General features: G+C 56.7%; 2 protein-coding genes across 9 annotated transcripts in view; one reads left to right on the top strand and one right to left on the bottom strand.

Moving 5' to 3' along the window:
• LOC102087784 (H(+)/Cl(-) exchange transporter 5) overlaps nt 1–2933 on the top strand; it is a 50493-nt gene extending 47560 nt beyond the window's left edge. For 5 of the 8 annotated variants that reach the window (XM_065028113.1, XM_065028112.1, XM_065028110.1 and 2 more), the window contains 2 exons: nt 698–914; nt 1690–2065. In XM_065028113.1, the coding sequence (XP_064884185.1) occupies nt 698–914; nt 1690–1780 (308 nt within the window). In that variant the 3' untranslated portion in view covers nt 1781–2065. Of the gene's footprint in view, nt 1–697; nt 915–1689 lie in introns of all 8 variants that reach the window. The other 3 variants (XM_065028111.1, XM_065028109.1, XM_021300753.2) reach the window with 1 other exon arrangement.
• Nucleotides 2934–11368: 8435 nt separating this feature from the next.
• On the bottom strand, nt 11369–17854 carry LOC102089774 (tumor necrosis factor ligand superfamily member 10). The gene is made up of 5 exons (XM_065028115.1): nt 17556–17854; nt 14027–14173; nt 13671–13707; nt 13096–13203; nt 11369–12825 (listed from the first exon to the last, which is right to left on the bottom strand). The coding sequence occupies exons 1-5, from the start codon at nt 17781–17783 to the stop codon at nt 12383–12385; spliced, it is 963 nt and encodes a 320-aa protein (XP_064884187.1). The 5' UTR covers nt 17784–17854; the 3' UTR covers nt 11369–12382.
• Between the last annotated feature and the right edge of the window lie 782 nt (nt 17855–18636).

The raw sequence follows: 18636 nt of genomic DNA, 5'->3' as shown, positions 1-18636 counted from the left end.
CTGCGCTGCTATGTGCCACAGAATGGGATTTACCTTTTGACAGCCAGCTCCGAATACGCAGCCTGGTGCTTGGGCTGCCAGGCCAGCCCCTTCCCAGCGAGTCATGGAATGTAAACATCAACTCGAAGCTGCAGCGGGGCAGGTACCCACATTGCCCGTGTGGCAGGAGTGGGCTGTCATGCACTCGTGTAAATATCTGAGAGATGGCAAGTACTTAACTTGTTTTCTATTCTTGATCCTAATCATGGGCACAGAGCCTGTGCCAGTAGGTTAAGTGCTTAAAACTACTTCTTTAGCTCCTCTGCATGCCGCCAAAATCGATGACTGAGAAGAGTACGAGGCATTTTATCTACCTCCTCTTAAAACCGGGAAGTTAAAGATCTCCAGAGCTTGCATTTACATGACCAGAGCAAAATGCGGAGATGCGTGGCAGCCTTGGCATTAGGCAGAGCTTGCACTGAGCTCAGCCCTGGGGTGAAACTCTGGAAACCTCAGAGGTTACGCTGTAGTTATTAGAAGATAGGATGGAAACATCGCACCCTCCTCGGGTCATCGGTTGCCTTGAGAAGAAGCGCAGGTGAAAGGAGGAATGGACTTTTAATGCCAGCCCGGTGTGAGCAGAGGGAGGAAAGGGGGTGTTCTTCACTTTGGAAAAGGAAAGGAGGGATGATATTTAATCAAATACTTTTTCTTCCAGAAAATGCCCGGAAGAAGCAGGATGGGATTGTGAGCACTTCAATTATTTATTTCACTGACCACTCTCCTCCGCTGCCTCCAAGCTCCCCCTCTATGCTGAAACTCAGGAGCATCCTGGACCTCAGTCCTTTCACAGTGACAGACCAAACACCCATGGAAATCGTCGTGGATATATTCCGCAAGCTGGGGTTGCGCCAGTGCCTGGTTACTCACAACGGGTAAGAGCTCTGGGTCCCAGGGTTGCCCGTGGGCCTGAGCCACAACCCCCTTCCAGTGAGCAAAGGCCTCTGATGTGGGGAGCTCAGAGCATCAGCTGGAGCAGTTGCTATCTGGAAAAAAGCAGTTGTGAAACCCCGAGCCTCTCCCAGTTGTAGCAGCGGTGTGAAGCCTGTAGCTCCACAGGATGATGGGTGGATGGAAAGGGCTCACGGCCTCCCCTCCGATCTGGCCGTGTGTCTCCTAGAACTACCTGAATTCGCTTCGGTGTTGATCAGGAGCAGTGTGTTTGGTGAGGTGGGAAGGAATGAGGGGCAGAGATAGAACCCCAGCGACCAGTCCCCTGGGGCGGCACTGGTAGGACTGACTCGCTGTTCCCTCCGTGCTTCACTGGGACCAGCTCCTGGTTCCAGCGCCGCTCGGCATCGCTCCCAGCACACATTCTGCCTCTTTCCTGGTGTGCCTTGCAGCACCGTTTTGAAAGCATCACTACTGAGTTCAAGGACTCAGAAAGTAGCACTAGACACTCAGGTCGATCTTTTCAGAAAGGGTGTGTGTTAATAGTTCTAAATATTTGTCTTTTGGTTATAACCTCCTTACGTTCTTAGTGTAAAATACTGATGGAGTTTCTCTTGGGGCTTGTGAGCTTTGTGTGGAGCATCAGTGCTGTGATCCACAAAGGCACGTGGATTAAACTTGCCCTCCGTGAAGCCGTGTGAGAGCAGGGGTTGCCTTCTGTGGGTGGCGATGCACTGAAAATGTGTTTTCATTTTTCAGGAAGCTACTTGGGATCATTACTAAAAAGGATGTATTAAAGCACATTGCACAGCTGGCTAACCAGGACCCAGACTCTATACTCTTCAATTAAAGGCAGACTAGTAGGTATTGTGTGTTCAACACAAAAGAAACTTTATAGATAATAACTGGATATACTTTCCTATTTTTATTGAGACCATGGAACTGTTTTCAGCGTTTCGTTCCATGGAGCTGAAGAAGATAATTTTTTTCTACCAGATAACCAATTGCACTACATAATCTGTGGAACATTATCTTCTTTTTAGAAGAAAAAAAAAGACTTTATTTACATTGCTTTTGTGAAGTTGCATTGGAAAGATTCCATGAAGGAGTAAAAGCGAAATGCTATAGAACTGTATCTCCTCTTCTTATTTTATTTGAACTCTTGCTACTAACATGGGGAGGAAAAGACAAGGTCTGTACCTTCAGGCGTTTTGAAGGAGAAGGATGATTTTGCACACAGCATTCAGGTGGTGGCAGAAAGATACGATTGTAACTCAGGGGTGGTGTATTCTCAATGAGCCACTTGGTAAAAATAAGAATCTTGTAAAGTTGAAACTGGGGGCGGGGGGCGGGGGGCGGAAATTTGGCCAACTGAGGATGTTTTGCTGAAAGAATGAAAAGAGTCCACAAAACCAAACCCCCAGCAGACCAGATCTCTTTAAAACCGGGCCCAGCATCTGATTGGGAAGAAGCTTGTTTTGATTAATCTTCTGTGAATGTATTTAATTACTGTGATGCGGCCTTGCCAGGAGAACCCCGAGGAGGCAGGAGGAGTTAACGGTTGTATTCTCATCATGATCCCTTTTTTTAGATCTATGCCTAAAGATTTCTTCTTGATTTCCCTCAAGTACGTAATGGCAAAGTCCTGAGTTACTGCCCCACCTTTACTGCACTTCCCGGTGAGTTCTGATTGTGTTAGATGTTGCACAAGTGACCTCTTCCTCACTCAGCAGTGTCTTAGGTGTCCTCCCGGAGAGCCCTGCGCCCGGGACGTTTACACGGCTGCGTGTGCTGCTCCCAGCCCAGGCCGGATCCTGGCTCTAGGACTGACCGCACCGCCGCTTTCTGTCCGGTGTCTCTCCTTTTGCCAATAACTATGCAATAAAACCCCTTCCTGACCACTGTTGGCCACACAACTCGTTCCACGTCTGTGCTCCTCAAGTCCCTGTCCCAGATCTTACCAAATTATTTTCCTGTGAATAAAGTTGTGACCGTTTACTGGAGTTTAGAGGTATATGAATGCTTTTGGAGGGTGGTGGCGTTCATTGTGCTTGTGTTCCGTGGTGGGCAGCATTTTGCTGTCCGTGGCTGAGGCTCATCGGTGGCAGCAGCTCTTCCTGTCACCTCTGGCTCACCACCAAGGCCGCGGAAGGCAGCTGAGCTGTTGAGTAATGGCCAAGAATTACAGAGCGGTGGCTCCGACTCTGCTTCCTGACAGACAAACCTCTGGCTGTGGAGCAGGTGTTGCACTCTGTGCAGCCTTGGCCACGGTAACAACTCCTGTTGTCCCTGCCCGGGCGCCACGGACCAGCTGAGGTTTGGTGGCAAGAGGTGGTGGGTTGTCTGTGATAAACCCATTCTGGGGGGAGCGGGGACTCCTGCCTAGAGCTGAGTCTTTGCTCAGTCTTAAACTGTCTCAAATAGAGACTAATTCCTCATCTCTACTTGGAGCAGAAGCCAGCTTATTTCTTTTCCAAAGCCATCCAACAGCGACAACCTGCTGCCACTGCTTTAACCTGGAGGTGAGATGATGACGTCTTGAATTCTTGTGTAGCTTCAAACTGAATCAAACCAAGATGTTACAGGTGGATCAGATACCTTCTGCTTAAAAAATAAATGCCTTGACTTTGTCTGTGGTGGTTTTGTATGACAGGAGTTGGTTACCCAGTTGAACCGGACTTCAGCGTGCCTGTAAGTTACTCACAACTCGAAATGCTTCACGTTCCGCCTCAGCCGTGGCTGCCAGCCTGGTGGCACCAGCCGCTTTGCCTTCAAAAGCTCCATTGTCCTCTTTGCTGAGGATTGTCCCCCTTTCACCAGATGGACGCTCTGCAAGTCTGGGTCTGAGTCCAGGGAAGAAGCTGCCACCGTCCTTTTCCCTGAGCTCCCTCCAAGCGAGGTCTGTGCTGGAAGAGTCTGGGGACGCCCATCCTGTGCATGCAGCCTTCTGTTCCCTGCAGCATGCTTGGGACACCAGAAAAACAAAGCTGCTCTTTTCTGCTTATCTTACAAATACACGGGAGTGCTCTAGCTTGAAAATCTGATCCCTGCTTCAATTAGAGCTGCAGTACATGAGAGCATGTCCTCTCGTTCTTGTGGGAACGCTGAGGTAGACTGGTGCAAGGGCAAGAGGTGCCGAAAGGGAGCACGTGAGGTGGCTGGGGCATCGCAGCTGGCTGGTGAGCAATCCTGGATGCTCTGCGGGAAGTGGCAGGGGCAGGGAGCACGTTTGTGGAGCGGGACCACAGCTGTTCGGCCATGGGAGCCCTGGGAACACCGGGGAGCTCGGGGCAGGAAGCAGCTGCCCGGCACAGGGGTTGTGCCAGCAGACAAGCTCCAGCTCCGCAGCAGCCTGCCTGGCACCCGGCTTGGTTTTGCATGGGAGAGGTGTCCTCGGGAGGCTGGCCTGAGAAAATCCTGCGCAGGAAGGTGAGAACGTGGGAAAATGCACACGCTGGCTTTGTGGGAAAGCCTGGCAGAGCTGGGCTTTAGAGAGGCTCAGTCCTCAGTGTGCAGGACTTTGAGTGCCTGCAATGCCAAACCAAACATGATGGGTGAGTAAAAGAGATGTTGCAATGCTACAAGACCTTTCTTTGCCTCTTGCTCACAGAATCCCAGAATGTCAGGGGCTGGAAGGGCCCTGGAAAGCTCATGCAGTGCAATCCCCCCATGGAGCAGGAACACCCAGATGAGGTTACACAGGAAGGTGTCCAGGCGGGTTGGAATGTCTGCACAGAAGGAGACTCCACAACCCCCTGGGCAGCCTGGGCCAGGCTCTGCCACCCTCACCGGGAACAAGTTTCTTCTCAAATTTAAGTGGAACCTCCTGTGTTCCAGTTTGCACCCATTGCCCCTTGTCCTGTCACTGGTTGTCACCAGAAGAGCCTGGCTCCATCCTCCTGACACTCCCCCTTTCCATATTGATCCCCAGGAATGAGTCCCCCCTCAGTGTCCTCTTGTCCAGCTCCAGAGCCCCAGCTCCCTCAGCCTTTCCTCACATGGGAGATGCTCCCTCCTCCTCGAGCAGGTCTCTCCACTCTTGCTGCTTTTTAATGTGAAAATATAATTTTCCTGCGGCTGGGGCTGCGCACTTTAACGGCTGGGGGGCTGGTACACGTGGGCAAGGTGGAAATAGGAGCTTGGAGCATGACTTTGTAGCTGCTCTTGTCTGCGAAAACATGCTGACACCATTAGCCAAGAGAAGTGGTGTCTGTGTAAAGAAAATACTGATTTCAGCTCCAGACCTGTTCTAAGCTGTAGTTCTCTGTATGGGGAAGCTTGCAGCAATATTACTCAATTGTTGTTATTGCATTAGCTACAGCAGTGATGTGCTGTGCCCAGAACGTGAGGCTCACAAGGGCATTATGTGGCTGTAGATGTATGTATAGCTCTATACTGGGACTGATGTCTTCCCTTTCCCAGTGAGATGTGGGTTATAAAAGCTCCTGACTGTTTGCTGTCTGCTTTTATGGGATTCCTATAATTCCTACTCAAGCATTTTCTCCATTTGCCCCAATCGAGGGCACTGGCTGGGAAAGGGGTTCCCCTTCCCCTGGGCAGTTTGAGTTGCTGCAAAGGGTTTTGCCTCGTCCCGTTCTTGTGTTTCTATTGCTTTACCTTCCCAGTGACTCCAGGAGGAGCCCTGGGGTTTCTCTTCAGCGAACTTGACTGTACGTGTCAGAGCTGGAGACAATCCATACACTTCATAAATAACACCAAGCTGCGACTTCAGCTAAGCAAACAGCACTGGGTTGAACAAACAGAGGTGAAGTTGCGGTTGATGCTCCTATAAATCCCTTCCCCATCTGTTGCTAAAACGTTCTCACTCCAGCGGTGATGCTCTGGACGAGGAGGTGGCCACAGGACACCATCCTCTATCCTCACCCAGAAAAGGACCTGGCAGGGGGTTACAGAACCGTGGTTATGAAGTACATTATTGGGGACCCTTTTGGGGAGAGCTGCTCCCGCTGCTCTGCCTTTATACGTGAGGGATGGGAGTTGGGGTGGTGCTGGGTTTGAATGGGACACAAAATGCAGGCAGGAGTTTATTATGGAAGGAACGGGGCTGCTGCTCAGCTCCTCTTCTCTGCCTATCTGCGGAGAAGCTCCCTGAGCTTTGCCTTAATAAAATGCAGTGGATAAGGGAGCCCGATGCCACCCTGGACTAAGGCAGCAGATACGGGGTGTCCGTCAGGGCTGGGCTCTGGGGGGGTCACAACTTGCTCTGGCAGCTTTGGATGCCCAAGGATGGGCAGGGATGAGCGATGGGCCGGGCTCCTCCTGCCTCCCCCGTGCTGCAGGCAGTAGGTAAGTGGAATCATTTTTGCCTTTGACCTCCAGCTTGTCTTGTTGGGGGAAATTAATGGGAAAACCGCATGTCCTCCATGCACGGGATCCATGAGTCTGGGTCAGGCTGGCACCGCTGTTCTCTCCAGTACCGGGGAGCTGTCGGTGCCAGCGGTGACATGTCCGGGAGTGGAAAAGGGGGAATGACCGAGCCGCCAGCGTCAGCTTCGCCTCTTCAGCAGCCCCGAGATCTGTTGCTCGGAATCCAAGGTCTGAGCAGTAAAAGGCAGCACCCCGATCCTTAGCAGAGCAAAGGACCTTGTTATGCCTTAAACATCTGGGTTTTGTTGCTTTGGGAGGAAGAGATAGATGACACCTCATCTTATCTTCCCCAAAGTTTTATGGCCATGGAGGCAGACACCTTGTAAGCTAAGGGCAGTAACAGTGTTGCTGTGAAAGGCCTCATGGCCTAATCGGGATGGTAGAGATGAACCATCTGTCAGACAACCAACTATGAGAAGAAACCACGAACCAACAGCTACCCCTGACGGGCAAGACAACTCACTCCTGGTCAATACCACGAACTTTCTCCTAGTCTGAAGACCCCAGACCCATTTCCAGAAGAGTCTTCCTAATGAGCATGAAGAGCGAGCAGAGGGAGGAGACGAACCGCCCTCTCCTATCTCGCATGTAAATGAACTGGGTTATAAAACAACCTCACGTATGATACGGGTTGGCGACGTGTAAATCTTCAACACGTCCCCCCCTCCCGAGGCCGTCGCGGGACCGATGTGCCTGTGGAGTGGTGACATCTTACCCCCCTCTCTGTCTCTCTTTCTGATATCTTAGTTTTCCTCTTCTCTCTCTCTTCCTCTTTCTTGAACATACAAAGTAATATCATTGTGAGTTCTGCTGCTAAAGTCTCGTTAAGTTTTGCATTACAGTTACTAATTGTTGCCAATCCACCATTTTCAGAAGGGCTTTTGCTGTCAATGTATTGATGAGTTTTGTGGTACTAGAACATACTTTTGCCAAGTCACTAACTGCTGTAATTTGTGTACCACTGTGTGCTTTTAGTAAACTCATAACTGGAGCCCCGGAGCGACTGTCTGTCATTCACTTCGCATTGCCGCACAGAGTTAACTCACACCTGGTCTCATCTGTTGATCAGGGCGTGTGTCGCATCCAGAGTGACCTCATCCCTCATCCCTCATCCCACCTGTTGGGACGGGACAGTGCTCGGCTCTGGGACAGCAGGACAGTGCTCGGCTCTGGGACAGCAGGCACGGACAGGATGGCTGAGCGTGGGGTTCCCTCTGCTCACTCCGTTGCAAAAGCACTAACATTTTACCATTGGTTTAAGGAACATCCTGCCTCCTACTATTCGAATCTTTCTTGATGAAAAAAAGAGATTCGCTGGTTTGTTTTCTTCTCTTTCAGGCTGAATTCATGCTTGGGGGAGAGCTGGCTGGGTGAGATGTCCCGGGGAGCCCCCAGGGCAGATGCGCATCAGGGCAGAGCTGTGAGTGCCAGTGGCGTCTGCGTGCGCATGACAGCGGGGTCACAACCCCAGGCTTGCTTTCTTTTGTACGCTTTATTTACAATGTCCCAAGAAATGATTTCCTGGGGCGTTGATGTGTTTTTCAGCGTGGATTTCCTCCTTCCCGCTGCGAGCTTGTTCTGGGCTTGGGACTTGAAAGTAAAACAAGATCTTGTTTGGAAGGGAACAAACAACTTGGATGTAGCAATGAACTGGTTAATAACAACAGAATTGAGGGGGGAAGGAAAACAAAAAGGTAATTCAGCCCCAGAATTTATGTTGAGACAAAGGGCAGCAGAGTTTATGCTGTGAACGCCCTTGGCTGGCCGGCGCATTGGTCTGAGCTGAGTTGAAAGCAGAGCTTTGCCGCGGCGGAGATAAGACGGGTCCTTTGGCAGTGACTACAAGGAAGCTGTATGTGTCCGGATCAACTCAACACGACGAAGCCGGGAGAAAGAAGATCAACCTGAAAATGTTATTAGAGCTGCAGTCATCCCCCTCCATGCCCTCGGTCTTTTTCAAAGCAGCACGAAACGGCAGGGGAGGTTGCGGAGGTGTCACCTGGCAGGGGTGATGCCCGGAGCCTGTTGGCACCAAGGTTGAGCGCACACACACGCACACACACAGACTTTTTGGTCTAAAATCCATGACGGCGAGTGGCTCGAGGTCTTTGCTACCAGAAAGCCACCCTGACACATGGGGCTGAGCTGCGGGATCCTTCACTGTGCTGCTACCCACAGGTCTTGGAGCCTTTTACAAAGACCAACGCATACTGACATCTCGTACAAGTGGGGAAACTGAGGGACGGAGGCTTCATGAGCGACCAGGTCTTCTGGTGAAGAAATTGGGTAGTGCCAGCCTGCACTCTTAGTTCTTGCCTGACTCCATCTGCTTTCTCCATCCACAGCAGCTCGAGAAAACCAAAGGTGGTGAGGGGTAGTGAGTGACACTTGTGACTTCGAATCCCCTTGATTAAAGACTGCTCATCCTCTTCGTGCCTCTGTGCTGTTCTGTGGGTGTTTCTGATTTAAAAAAATAGATCTTTGCATAATGTTGTGTCAATGAGCTCTCAGCTTGGAGAAGGGCACGAGCAGGGTTCTTTTTCCAGTCCCTCCCTCAAATGAAAACGCTCGGTTTCTGAGGATGTTGTGCATGTGGCCATTGGGTTGATCTCATCCAGTCTTCAGGGTTTCCTTTAACATGAAACTCGGAGGAGCCAGGACCTGTTTTCACACAAGAAGCAGCGAGGCAGCCCTGCCAGGTGCTGGGAGCATCAGTGGGAACAAACCCAGAGCGCATCTGCAGGGCCGGGGTGGGACGTGCCCAAGCAGGCGGTTCTGTGTCTGTCTGCATGGGGGCGATACGCTTTTGGCTCCAGCAGTGCTTTCTGCTTCTTGTTAAATATCAGGGTAATTTGGGAAATTGAAAACTGTCTTCCAGTTTGGCGCGTGTCAAATGTGCATCGAATTCCTGGGATTGTTTTGCTTTTCTCAACCTCACTTTTTGTGTGTGTTTGTAAGCTCAGGCCAGGGCTGGGAAGGGTGAGGTTGCTCTGGAAGGGGAGATGTCACGGTGGGGAGATGCGGAGCTGGGACGCGGCACCTCCCCGGAGCAGCCTGTGCCTGGAGCGGCGTCTGTGCTGGGGGTGCCCACAAGCCCCTCTCCCCACTGCAGCCACAGCCAGAGACCTGGAAAAGCTGCAGAGCTGGGACCTTGCAAAGCCCTCCCAGGCCAGACCGGCCTCCAGCCCACCCCGCCAGCTCTTGTCGCCCCGCTCTGTCCCTTCTGTTGTTGCCCAGCGTTGCTCGGTTCTTTCCAGACTCGGTGAGGCTGCCATTTGGCCTGATGCTCGCGGAGTTCTTCTCCAGAAACATCCACCCACAAGTCCTCTCCCTTCCAGGGAAGCGGAGCGACCCGTAGCCCGTTGGCGCTGGGCCTGGCTGTCCCACGGGGGGCTGCTTCACCTGCGACGCTGACGGCTCCTGCTCGTTGGGTTCTGAACAGCACCGTCCTACCTGCACCACCGAGCTCAGGGCTGCTTTAAACTCTGTCTCAAATAAAAGCTTCGAACCACCTGCTCCATTTCCTGCCGCCTTGGGTTCCCTGATGGAACCCTGAGCTCCCACAGCTGCTGCCAAAGGCAGCTCAGAGCCAGGGGTGTGGGAGCCGGGATGAACTCAGTGCTCCCCTGGGGGTGTTTTCGGGCCATTAAGGATTTTAAGAGCCCTGGGAGGCTGAATCCTGTTGTTGGTCACCAAGGTGACTGAGAAAGCAGGAGGAGGAATCAGAGGTGGAAGAAAAAGGGACCATTTGGAAGGAGGTTGTGGGAGGGGTTTGTGCAGCAAAGCCTGCCGTGTTTGGGGCTCTTTGCTCAGCAATAGCTCCAGGGCCCCAGCTGTGCTGAGCGCTTTCAGGTTGTTTTGTTGGGCAAGAGCACCGGGTGCCGCTCAGGGCTGAGCACAAGGCTCGTCTGGCCGCCCGCCGCAGGGCAGGGGCAGGGGCAGGAGCAGGAGCAGCCGCCTCACCCCGTTGCAGACGTTGGGACGCTGCTCGGTGCTCTCCGGCTGGGAGGGTTTGGATGAGCTGGCAAAGCTGCCCGTGCACTTGGGGCCAATCCAGGCGCTTGTGCAAGGGGTGAGGGGGGGCCACACCGTGCCCCTGGTGGGGCTTTTTGGGGTCTTGCCGAAGCAGGAGCTGGAGACTGGTGAGTGGCCACATCCAATGTCTGTGGGTGGGGGGATGCCAGAACCATTCAGCTCAGCCTGGCGCCAGCTCCCAGCCCCAGCCAAAGAGAGGGGGCTCAGGCCTGGAAAGCTGCAGGATGCACAGTGGGAGCAGGGAACAACCCCTGCCTGGCCACAGCATGATGGGGAACAAGCCCATCCTGGCACGCTGGGGTTTGGCTGTGCCTTGAGCTGGCCACTGCAAAGTGGAGAGAAGAAAAGCAGCACCAGGATCCCCCTGGGGAGACACAGCCAGCAAGAACCGCCAGGAGCAGGGGAGGAAGAGGAGTAGGGTCCTGGGAGGGCTGTGCTAGAACACCCCTGGTTCCTGGGAGTCAAAGGCACCGCAGGGCAGGAGCATCTCCTTGGAAAAGCCACAGGTGTCTGTGGGGCAGAGGCGGCGGTGGAGCCCGAGGTTCTCCAGATACAAGATGAGGCAGGACCTGGTTATTGCCTGCAGCCTTAGCTGGGCTCTGTCTGCAGCTCTCAGGGCCAGAGCCCCTGGGAACCCCACGAACCCGTTTCCCCGGGTCACCTCAGCACCTGTCAGCTCTGGCACCGCACCCGGGCTGCTCCGCTGCCGGTATCCCGGCATCCCTGGGCTGGCACAGCAGGACTCTGCTCAGCCCGGCTGGAAGCCCGGGAGGAGGCTGAAAGGAGCTGGGGAGAAGCTGCCCCTCTGCTCTGCCCCTTGCAGCTGGCCTCTGGGCTGGGGCAGGGACAGGGAAAGAGGCGGCAGACGAGGCCGAGCCACAGCCAGTGGGGCTGCCCAGCACCCAGGGTGGGCACTGGCCAGAACCTTGGACTGTCTGCTTTGTGCTGCACTGCGGCTGCTCAGGGGCCCAGGGCGCGTTTCTTGGGGTCCCTGATGCAGAGGTGCAAGACCAAGTGCTGGAGTACAGGGTTTATTTAAACCAGCACAGAGAGCCCCCGCCTTGTCGTGCTGCCATCCCTCGTGGGAGCCTGTGCTGCTGTTCCGTCCATACGCACCAACAGTCTTAATATGATACAGAGAGTATACAGGTAATTACAAAAGGGGGCTGCATCCAGCCCAGTGTCCATGGGCCGAGTCAGCTGGACCACGCTCTGCCCTGCTTGAAGCCACCTTTTGCATCTGAACAACAAGGGCTTGGTCTTGTCCCTCCTGGGTCCTGTGCTGCTACGGCCAGGGCTCACCCACAAGCTGGAATCCTGCAGGTTAGCGATTGCTAAAGACGTGAGCGAGGGGGGGCCTGTGCTGGCCCAACAGGGCTGGGAGGACCAAAGGCCCCATAGAAAGAGATGCTTGGTCAGAAGCAAAGGAGAGGTGTGATAACAAGCTCCTGGGCAGGATGGCCCTGTGCAGTTTGGCTCAGGCACAATGCTCCTCACTGCCACGTGCCCGGGTGCAGTCACTTGGGCTGATGATCACTCCAGCTTCACAATCCTGCTATTGCCCTCACCTCAAACTGATTGCTGGCATCGCTTCAGGTTTCTAATTAGCCCAAACTGAAACTCCTTTGCTCCTTTCCAGAAGCTGACGCTGGACCTGCCTCGTACCTGCGGGCTGTGCCCTGGCGCTCTGTCCCGGGGGCGCCAGCCGTGCGCTCGCCGCTGCACTCAGACAGGAGCCAGGGAGCTGATGTGCCATCAGGGCCGGGATGTCCCCAACTTGTGCATGTCTCCCGTGAGCCCTTCCTGGCTCCTGGGCTTCCTCCCGGCTGTACAGTGGGGCCCTGTGGGCAGCCCCCATGCCCTCCTGGCTCTTCCCTCACCATAAGGGACAATGCACGCGGGGAAGGACCATGCACCAGGTAGTCTCTGGACATTTGGCTGCTGTCCTGTTCCAGTATCTGCTGCCCCAGGGCCACACCGGAGAGCGGATGGGCATGAGCAGCGGGAGGGTGGGAGGCAGAGGCAGCTGTCACAGGTCAAGCCGAAAGGCCCCGAAGTAGCTGGCTGCTGCATCGTTGTAGTCGATGGCCAAGGAGGAGACAGAGACAAAGAGCTCATCGCCGGCCTTCAGCTCAAACAGTCCTCCCTGGTAGAGCGCGTGGAGCCCGTAGTTCGCCTCGGGTGCCCAGCACTTGGTGCCGACCCCTTTGAGCAGGAGGATGGGCTGGCTGTAGGAGGTCTTCCAGTTGATGCACTGCACGAGCTGGGGGACGGAGACCCGGGCGCTGGCCCCATCGCTGGGGTAGCGGAAGTAGATTTGGGAGTAGACGTAGTACTTGCCCGCCTGGTTGACCCGCAGCCGCCCATCCCGGTAGGTGATGTTCTGCAGGTGCGAGTGGATGGTGCTGTCTTCCCAGAGGGCGATGGCGTGGCGGCAGGACTGCGAGAGGTTCCCAAAGCGTTTGGAGTTTCCTGCAGAGAAGAAAGGGTCACCCAGGGGAGCGAGATGCGCTGGGGAGCACCTGCTAGGGCCAGGAGAAAGGGAGGGGGTGGCTCTAACTCTCTCCCACAGTCATCCAGCTTGGAGGGGTAGAAAAGGTGGTCTTGGTCTGGACAGGAGAAACATCTCCCCATCTGCCACCACATGTATCCTCCCATCCTGGTCCCCTGCCCTTACGGTGAGATCTTTCCCCCGTTCCCATCTCGGAAACCCACCGGTGCCCAGCGGACTCCCCAGCTCACCATCCTGGGCCAGGCTCTGTGGGCGGAGGGTGAGATGTGCCGAGGGCTTGCTCGCTGTTTTGGGAGGAACCTGCCCCTCTGAGGTGTTGAAGTAGCTCTGCCGGGCCTCTGTGAGGAAAGCGACACACAGCTGTAGGGGACAGAGAGCATGGGGACGCCCAGCCCCGTGTCAGCAGAACGCGTCCTTATTGAGCAAGCAGAGCAAGCGGGACAGGGAAATGCCCCACTGACCCATTGACGAGGGAGGCTGTTTGGGGATGGAAATGTCTAGTCAATCATTATCCAACTGTTCTGTGCTGTCCCCCGTGGCCCTGGTTCCCCGGACTCCACACACACAGCTGTCCCTCCAACCTGCTCCCTGGGGACAGATGCCCTTTGCCCGCCCAGTGGGACCGTCCTCGCTGTCCCCTCCCCTGCCCCTGGTGGAGTTTGCCCCAGGAGCACCGGAGCCCCCAGCCCGTTGGCATCCCCAGCCGCACGCCGGGCCGGGCGCACGTGGACCGTGGCCCTGGCAAACAGGCCATCGACGCTTTGCGGCACCGCAGCTGCTCCCTCAGTGCCGGACCGGGACTCACCCTTCACGGCGCTCCTGCGGACAACGTTCTCCGTCACCTGGACCGTCAGAGAAGAGAAACAGCCCCACGGTTAAAGGCAAAATGGGCATTCCCTGCGCCCCAGCTCCTCTTCTCTTTTCCAAGCCTTCACAACTTTGTGTTTCACGCTTTGGCTCTGCGTTCTGCCAGCTCCCCACTGCAGAGGGCCTGGTGAGCAGCCCCCTCCACCACCCCCTTCTTAAACCACTGTTGCAATTGTCCTCTGACCCCACCCCAGTGAGGTGGATGGGGAAACTGAGGCAGGGAGGCAGACAGGAGCTCTCCCCTCAGCTGTCCCACCCTCCCCTAGTCCCCAAATCCAGCGGTTCCGGGCTCACCGTGGCCACATAGGCTTTGATGGTGTTGGCCAGCTTGAGACAGGGCTGGTTGGTGACCAGCTCCTCCAGGCTGGAGCCCTCCTGCTGCTGGTTGATAACCTGCAGACACCGCAGCTCCTCCGCGCTGCCCGGCACCTGGGCTTTGAGCTGGAACAGAAACACCCGCACACGCCGCGTCAGCCGGGGCTGGAGTGCAGGGCTCGGCTGCGGGGAGCAGCAGGGATGCTCGGGGGGGTGTTCACAGCGGCATCAGGACACTCACAGCCACACCACGGGGTAGAGAACAGCCCTGAGCTGCCCTGATCCCAGAGCTGGTGGTGGCAGAGGGACACAAACACTGACTGTGTCTCTGGTGCTGGGGCGGAGTTAGGTGGCAGGAGGCTGGGTGGATCCCCAGTTCTGTCAAAGATCTGGTTTTGTGAATTGGACAGGTTAAATCTCACCTTGTCCTCTCATGACTCCTGGCCGAAGTGAGTCTGGCTCATCCCGGCTCTTTGGGAAACATGACAGCGCCTTTCACTGAGTTCCAGTGCTGAGTGTGAGGAGGAGGCGAGATTCAAGGACTATCACAAGCTGCAGAGCACCAGGTAAAGAAAAGGAACCCAAATTTCTCATTCTCCATCTCCTTCATCTCTTCCCCTCCTGCCCTGAGGCTTCTGGAGCAGTAAAACCCAGCCTTCGCTTTGAAGACGTTCACAGCTCCCAGGGAAGTGGTGCCCTGCTTGGCTCCGTACGGAGCTGCAGCTGCGGGCTGGACGTGCCCAGGCAGCCGGGCCCGCGCTCTTCGTGCTCTCCCGCTGCTGAGCTCAACCAGGCTTGCAAAACAAGCTCTCACGCAGCTCTGCCCTTCCAGCTGCCGAGCCGTGCTGGGTGGAGACGGGACCCCGAGCACTCGCCGTGCTGCGTCAGCCCAGGCGGATCTCCAACGCTTTCTAGCCTGTGCTGGCTTGTGGTTTGGGCTGGGAAGCCTTCCCTCCACGTGACACGGGCTGCTGCGTGCTGAGCTGCCCCTTCCCACGCCTGTCCCAGGCTGACCTGGGCCGTGACGTCGCAGTGCAGGACAGGCACGGCTGGCTATAAGGTCTCACCACACCATGCTGCTGTCTAGGGGCAGGGAAACTGAGGCACAGATGGGATGGCTGCCCTGAAATAAGTGTGCCAGGTGCTGGGAATGAACACCAGCATCTGGACCATCCTAGCTTTATCACCTGGGTCATTCCCAGATCCCAGGACAGAACCCAGGAGTCCTCAGGCTTGGCCACATCATCACCTGGGGCTTGGCTACCTCCAGCGCCCTGCGCTTGCCCACATCCCTGCTCGCTCAGAGCCCACACCAGAATCGCAGAATCCCAGAATGTCAGGGGTTGGAAGGGACCTGGCAAGCTCATCCAGTGCAATCCCCCCATGGAGCAGGAACACCCGGGAAGGTGTCCAGACTGCTGCCCGCCCATCTCCCTCAGCCGCTGTTTTGGTTACTCCCTGCCTAATACCAGGATGTGCTCGTGTTTGGGATCAATACAGACTCTTGTATCAACAGAAAGATGGTGTGAGGTCAGATAAAAAGGGCTGGTGTGGGTTTTTTTCCACTATTGGGTCAGCAGCCTGTCCTAGCACGGGCTGGCTGGACCTGCCAGAAGCACCGTGGCTCCAGAAGGGCTGCAGGGGTGAGCTCGGAGGGACTGATGTGGTGGATCACACAGCTGGATGGCTGGAGAAAGGCAAGTGCAGCCCTAGTACTGTTTTCCCCAGGCTGGCTGGGCTGCAGTTTTGCAAAGACCTGTGTGCAAAGACCTGCATGCAAAGACCTTGCAAAGACTCCGGTGCCCACCCAGGCAGTAAACCCCTGAGTGGTGCGAGGCTGTTCATGGGAAGCTCCACAAAGCAAGCATGTGCCTGGGTGTGACCAGCGTGTGCAGCTCCCCTGCGCTTTCAGGTGCACTAATTACGGCACGCGCCCATATACTAATGACTAGGATCAGCCCTCATCTGACCGCTCCCAGTAAGGTGGTGGCGCATTCCCAGCAGCAGCATGGGGACTGCAGTGATGTGCCTTGTCACTCTGGGTCCTGGCACCGACGGATCACGCCAAGTGCCTTGATTAAAGCTGCTGTGATAGACTGCATGTGCCACCAGCACCTTGCTCTCTGCGGGGTAACCCCTTCTCCCCTCCCAGGGACCTTGTGCTGGGTGGGGTGTTTAAATTAAGGAAAAAGTGGGAAGGTTTTATAAAGTGGCAGTACCTCGTGTGAGGGGGCGAGGGCAGGCTGGCTGTGCTGAGTGATTCAGTGTCCCCAGAGATGCTGAGCTGCAACTACCTATCCCCAGCACAGATCCCCTGCAGGGATCCAGTGGCAGCCCTATGAAATTAGTCCAAAGAGGTCAAGTGGCTTTCTCCTCCCTTCAGCCCTTCCCCGTGGCTCTGTCTACTCGCATTCCCCTCCTCTCTCCAACGCCTTTCATGTAAATCCCTCCAGCGGGTGCCACATGGCATCCGGGGATGAAACAAAGCCCAAAGTGAGGGCAGCGGTCTGCTCCAAAGGATGCTCCGCTGGGCACCAGGCAGGCTGCTCCTCCTGCATCCGTGGGCAGGACTTTCCCATCTCTCCCCCACTCTGTTGTGGTTTTGTGCAACGCTTGGTGCTGTGGGGTCCTGGTTTTGCTGGCACCTTCAGAGAAGCTGTTTGGAAGTCCTGAATTTCTCTGTCCCCACACCAAAGATCTCTCCTGTTTGGTGTTTTCCCCTCCTTGGCCCTCCCACTGCTCAGGGATTGCTGTGGGCCTGAATCAGCTGCTGGTGGGGGGTCTGTCATGTCCGAGTTTGGGAATGCTGTGGGTAGGTGGGAATGGCTGGATCCCAGCAGTTATTTGGTGTGATTCAGCTGGAGCAAGCACTCCAAGACTTGCTGGTATGGGGGAGTTTCCCAGCAAGGCCACTCACAAAGGGGGTGAGGAGGATTCAGCGGTGGGTGGGTGGGAAAGCGGGGAGTGGGGGGCAGATGAAGCAGGAACAAGGGGCAAATGGGATGTGGAGCTCAGGGCAGCCCCCCCATCCCCATCTGAAGCTGCAGACTCTGATGGGACCCCAGGGCAGGGCCCCCCCAGCCCAGAGCAGACCCTCAGCTCTAGACAGAGCCCAGGACAAAGGCTCCTTCTCTCCACATCTGGATCAGCGGCTCTGGGCGGAGCCGGGGGCAGTGTCCACCCCTCATGCCACATCTGGATCTGCGGCTCCCGGGGGAGCCGGGGGCAGTGTCCACCCCCCACCCCACATCTGGACTCGCAGCTCCGGGCGGGGCTGGGGCAGCGCCCCCCCTCCACATCTGGATCCGCAGCGGGGCAGCTGCCGTCCCCGCCAGCACAGCGGCGGAGGGCGGAGCGGGCAGAGCCCCCCGCAGCCCTCGGGGCTCCTGGGGGCGCAGCCCCCGCGCCGGTCCCGGCCCTCCCGGGGCCCCGCCTGCACCGGAACGGCTCGGAGGGAGGGGGAAGGTGCGCGGGGGGCGCTGGACAAAGTCCCCGCCGGCGGGCTCACCTTGGAGATGGCCATGGTGAAGTAGACGAAGAGGCCGGTGGTGGAAGCGATCTGCAGGGCGAGGATGGCCATGACGGCCACGCTGCCCCACAACGGCCCGCACCGCCGCCGGCCCCGCGCCTCGCCGCGGGCGGGAACGGGGTCGGGGCCGTCCGGCAGCATTCGGAGCTCCGAGCCGCCGCTGTCGGAGCGCAGGTACTGCCCGGCGCTGGGCTGGTGCGGGGCCATGGCCCGGCCCGCCCCGCTGCGCTGCCCCGCGCTCCGAGCGGCCGCGGCGGCGGGAGAGACGGGCGGGGAGCGGGGGGGCGAGGGGCGGGGCGAGGGGTGGAGCACCTCCCGCCGCGGGGGTGGAGAGGGGGGGGACACGGGGACCGAGGTGGGACACGGGGACGGAGGAGAGACACGAACACGGAGGGTGGACATGGGGACCGAAGCGGGACACGGGGACACAGGGTGGACATGAGGACTGAGGGGGGACATGGGGACCAAAGGTGGACATGGGAACCGAAGCAGGACACAGGGACCGAGGGTGGACACGGGGACCGAGGATGGACATGGGGACAAAAGTGGGATACGGGGACTGAGAGGGAACACAGGGACTGAAGGTGGACGCAGGGACCGAGTGTGTACCTGGGGACCAAGGGTGGACATGGGGACAGAGGGTTACACAGGGACCGAGGAGGGACATGGGGACCGAAGCGGGACACGGGGACTGAGGGGTGACACAGGGACCGAGGGTGGACACGGAAACCAAGCATGACACAGGGACCGAAGCGGGACACAGGGACAGAGGGTGGACATGGGGACCAAGGGGGGACATGGGGACTGAGGATGGACATGGGGACTGAAGTGGAACATGGGGACCGAGGGGGGACACGGGCTTGAGGATGTAGTGTGGTGCCGGGAACAGGCTGCAGCTGTAGATGCCCCATCAGTGGCAGGGGACAGGCAGTGGGACCGTGGGGACAGGTGTTGCATGTCCTCAGGAACCTCCCTTGTGACCCACAGGGCAGTGTGAGTGCGGTTTGGGTGGCCCCACAGAGCTGAGGACACCCAGCTCCAGGCAGCAAGAAACCCCCTG

The sequence above is a fragment of the Columba livia genome, chromosome 12 (genome assembly GCF_036013475.1).
Source record: "Columba livia isolate bColLiv1 breed racing homer chromosome 12, bColLiv1.pat.W.v2, whole genome shotgun sequence".
NCBI lineage: Eukaryota > Metazoa > Chordata > Aves > Columbiformes > Columbidae > Columba > Columba livia.
The sequence above is the reverse complement of the archived record's forward strand: the minus strand, read 5'-3'. Positions and strand labels throughout refer to the sequence as shown.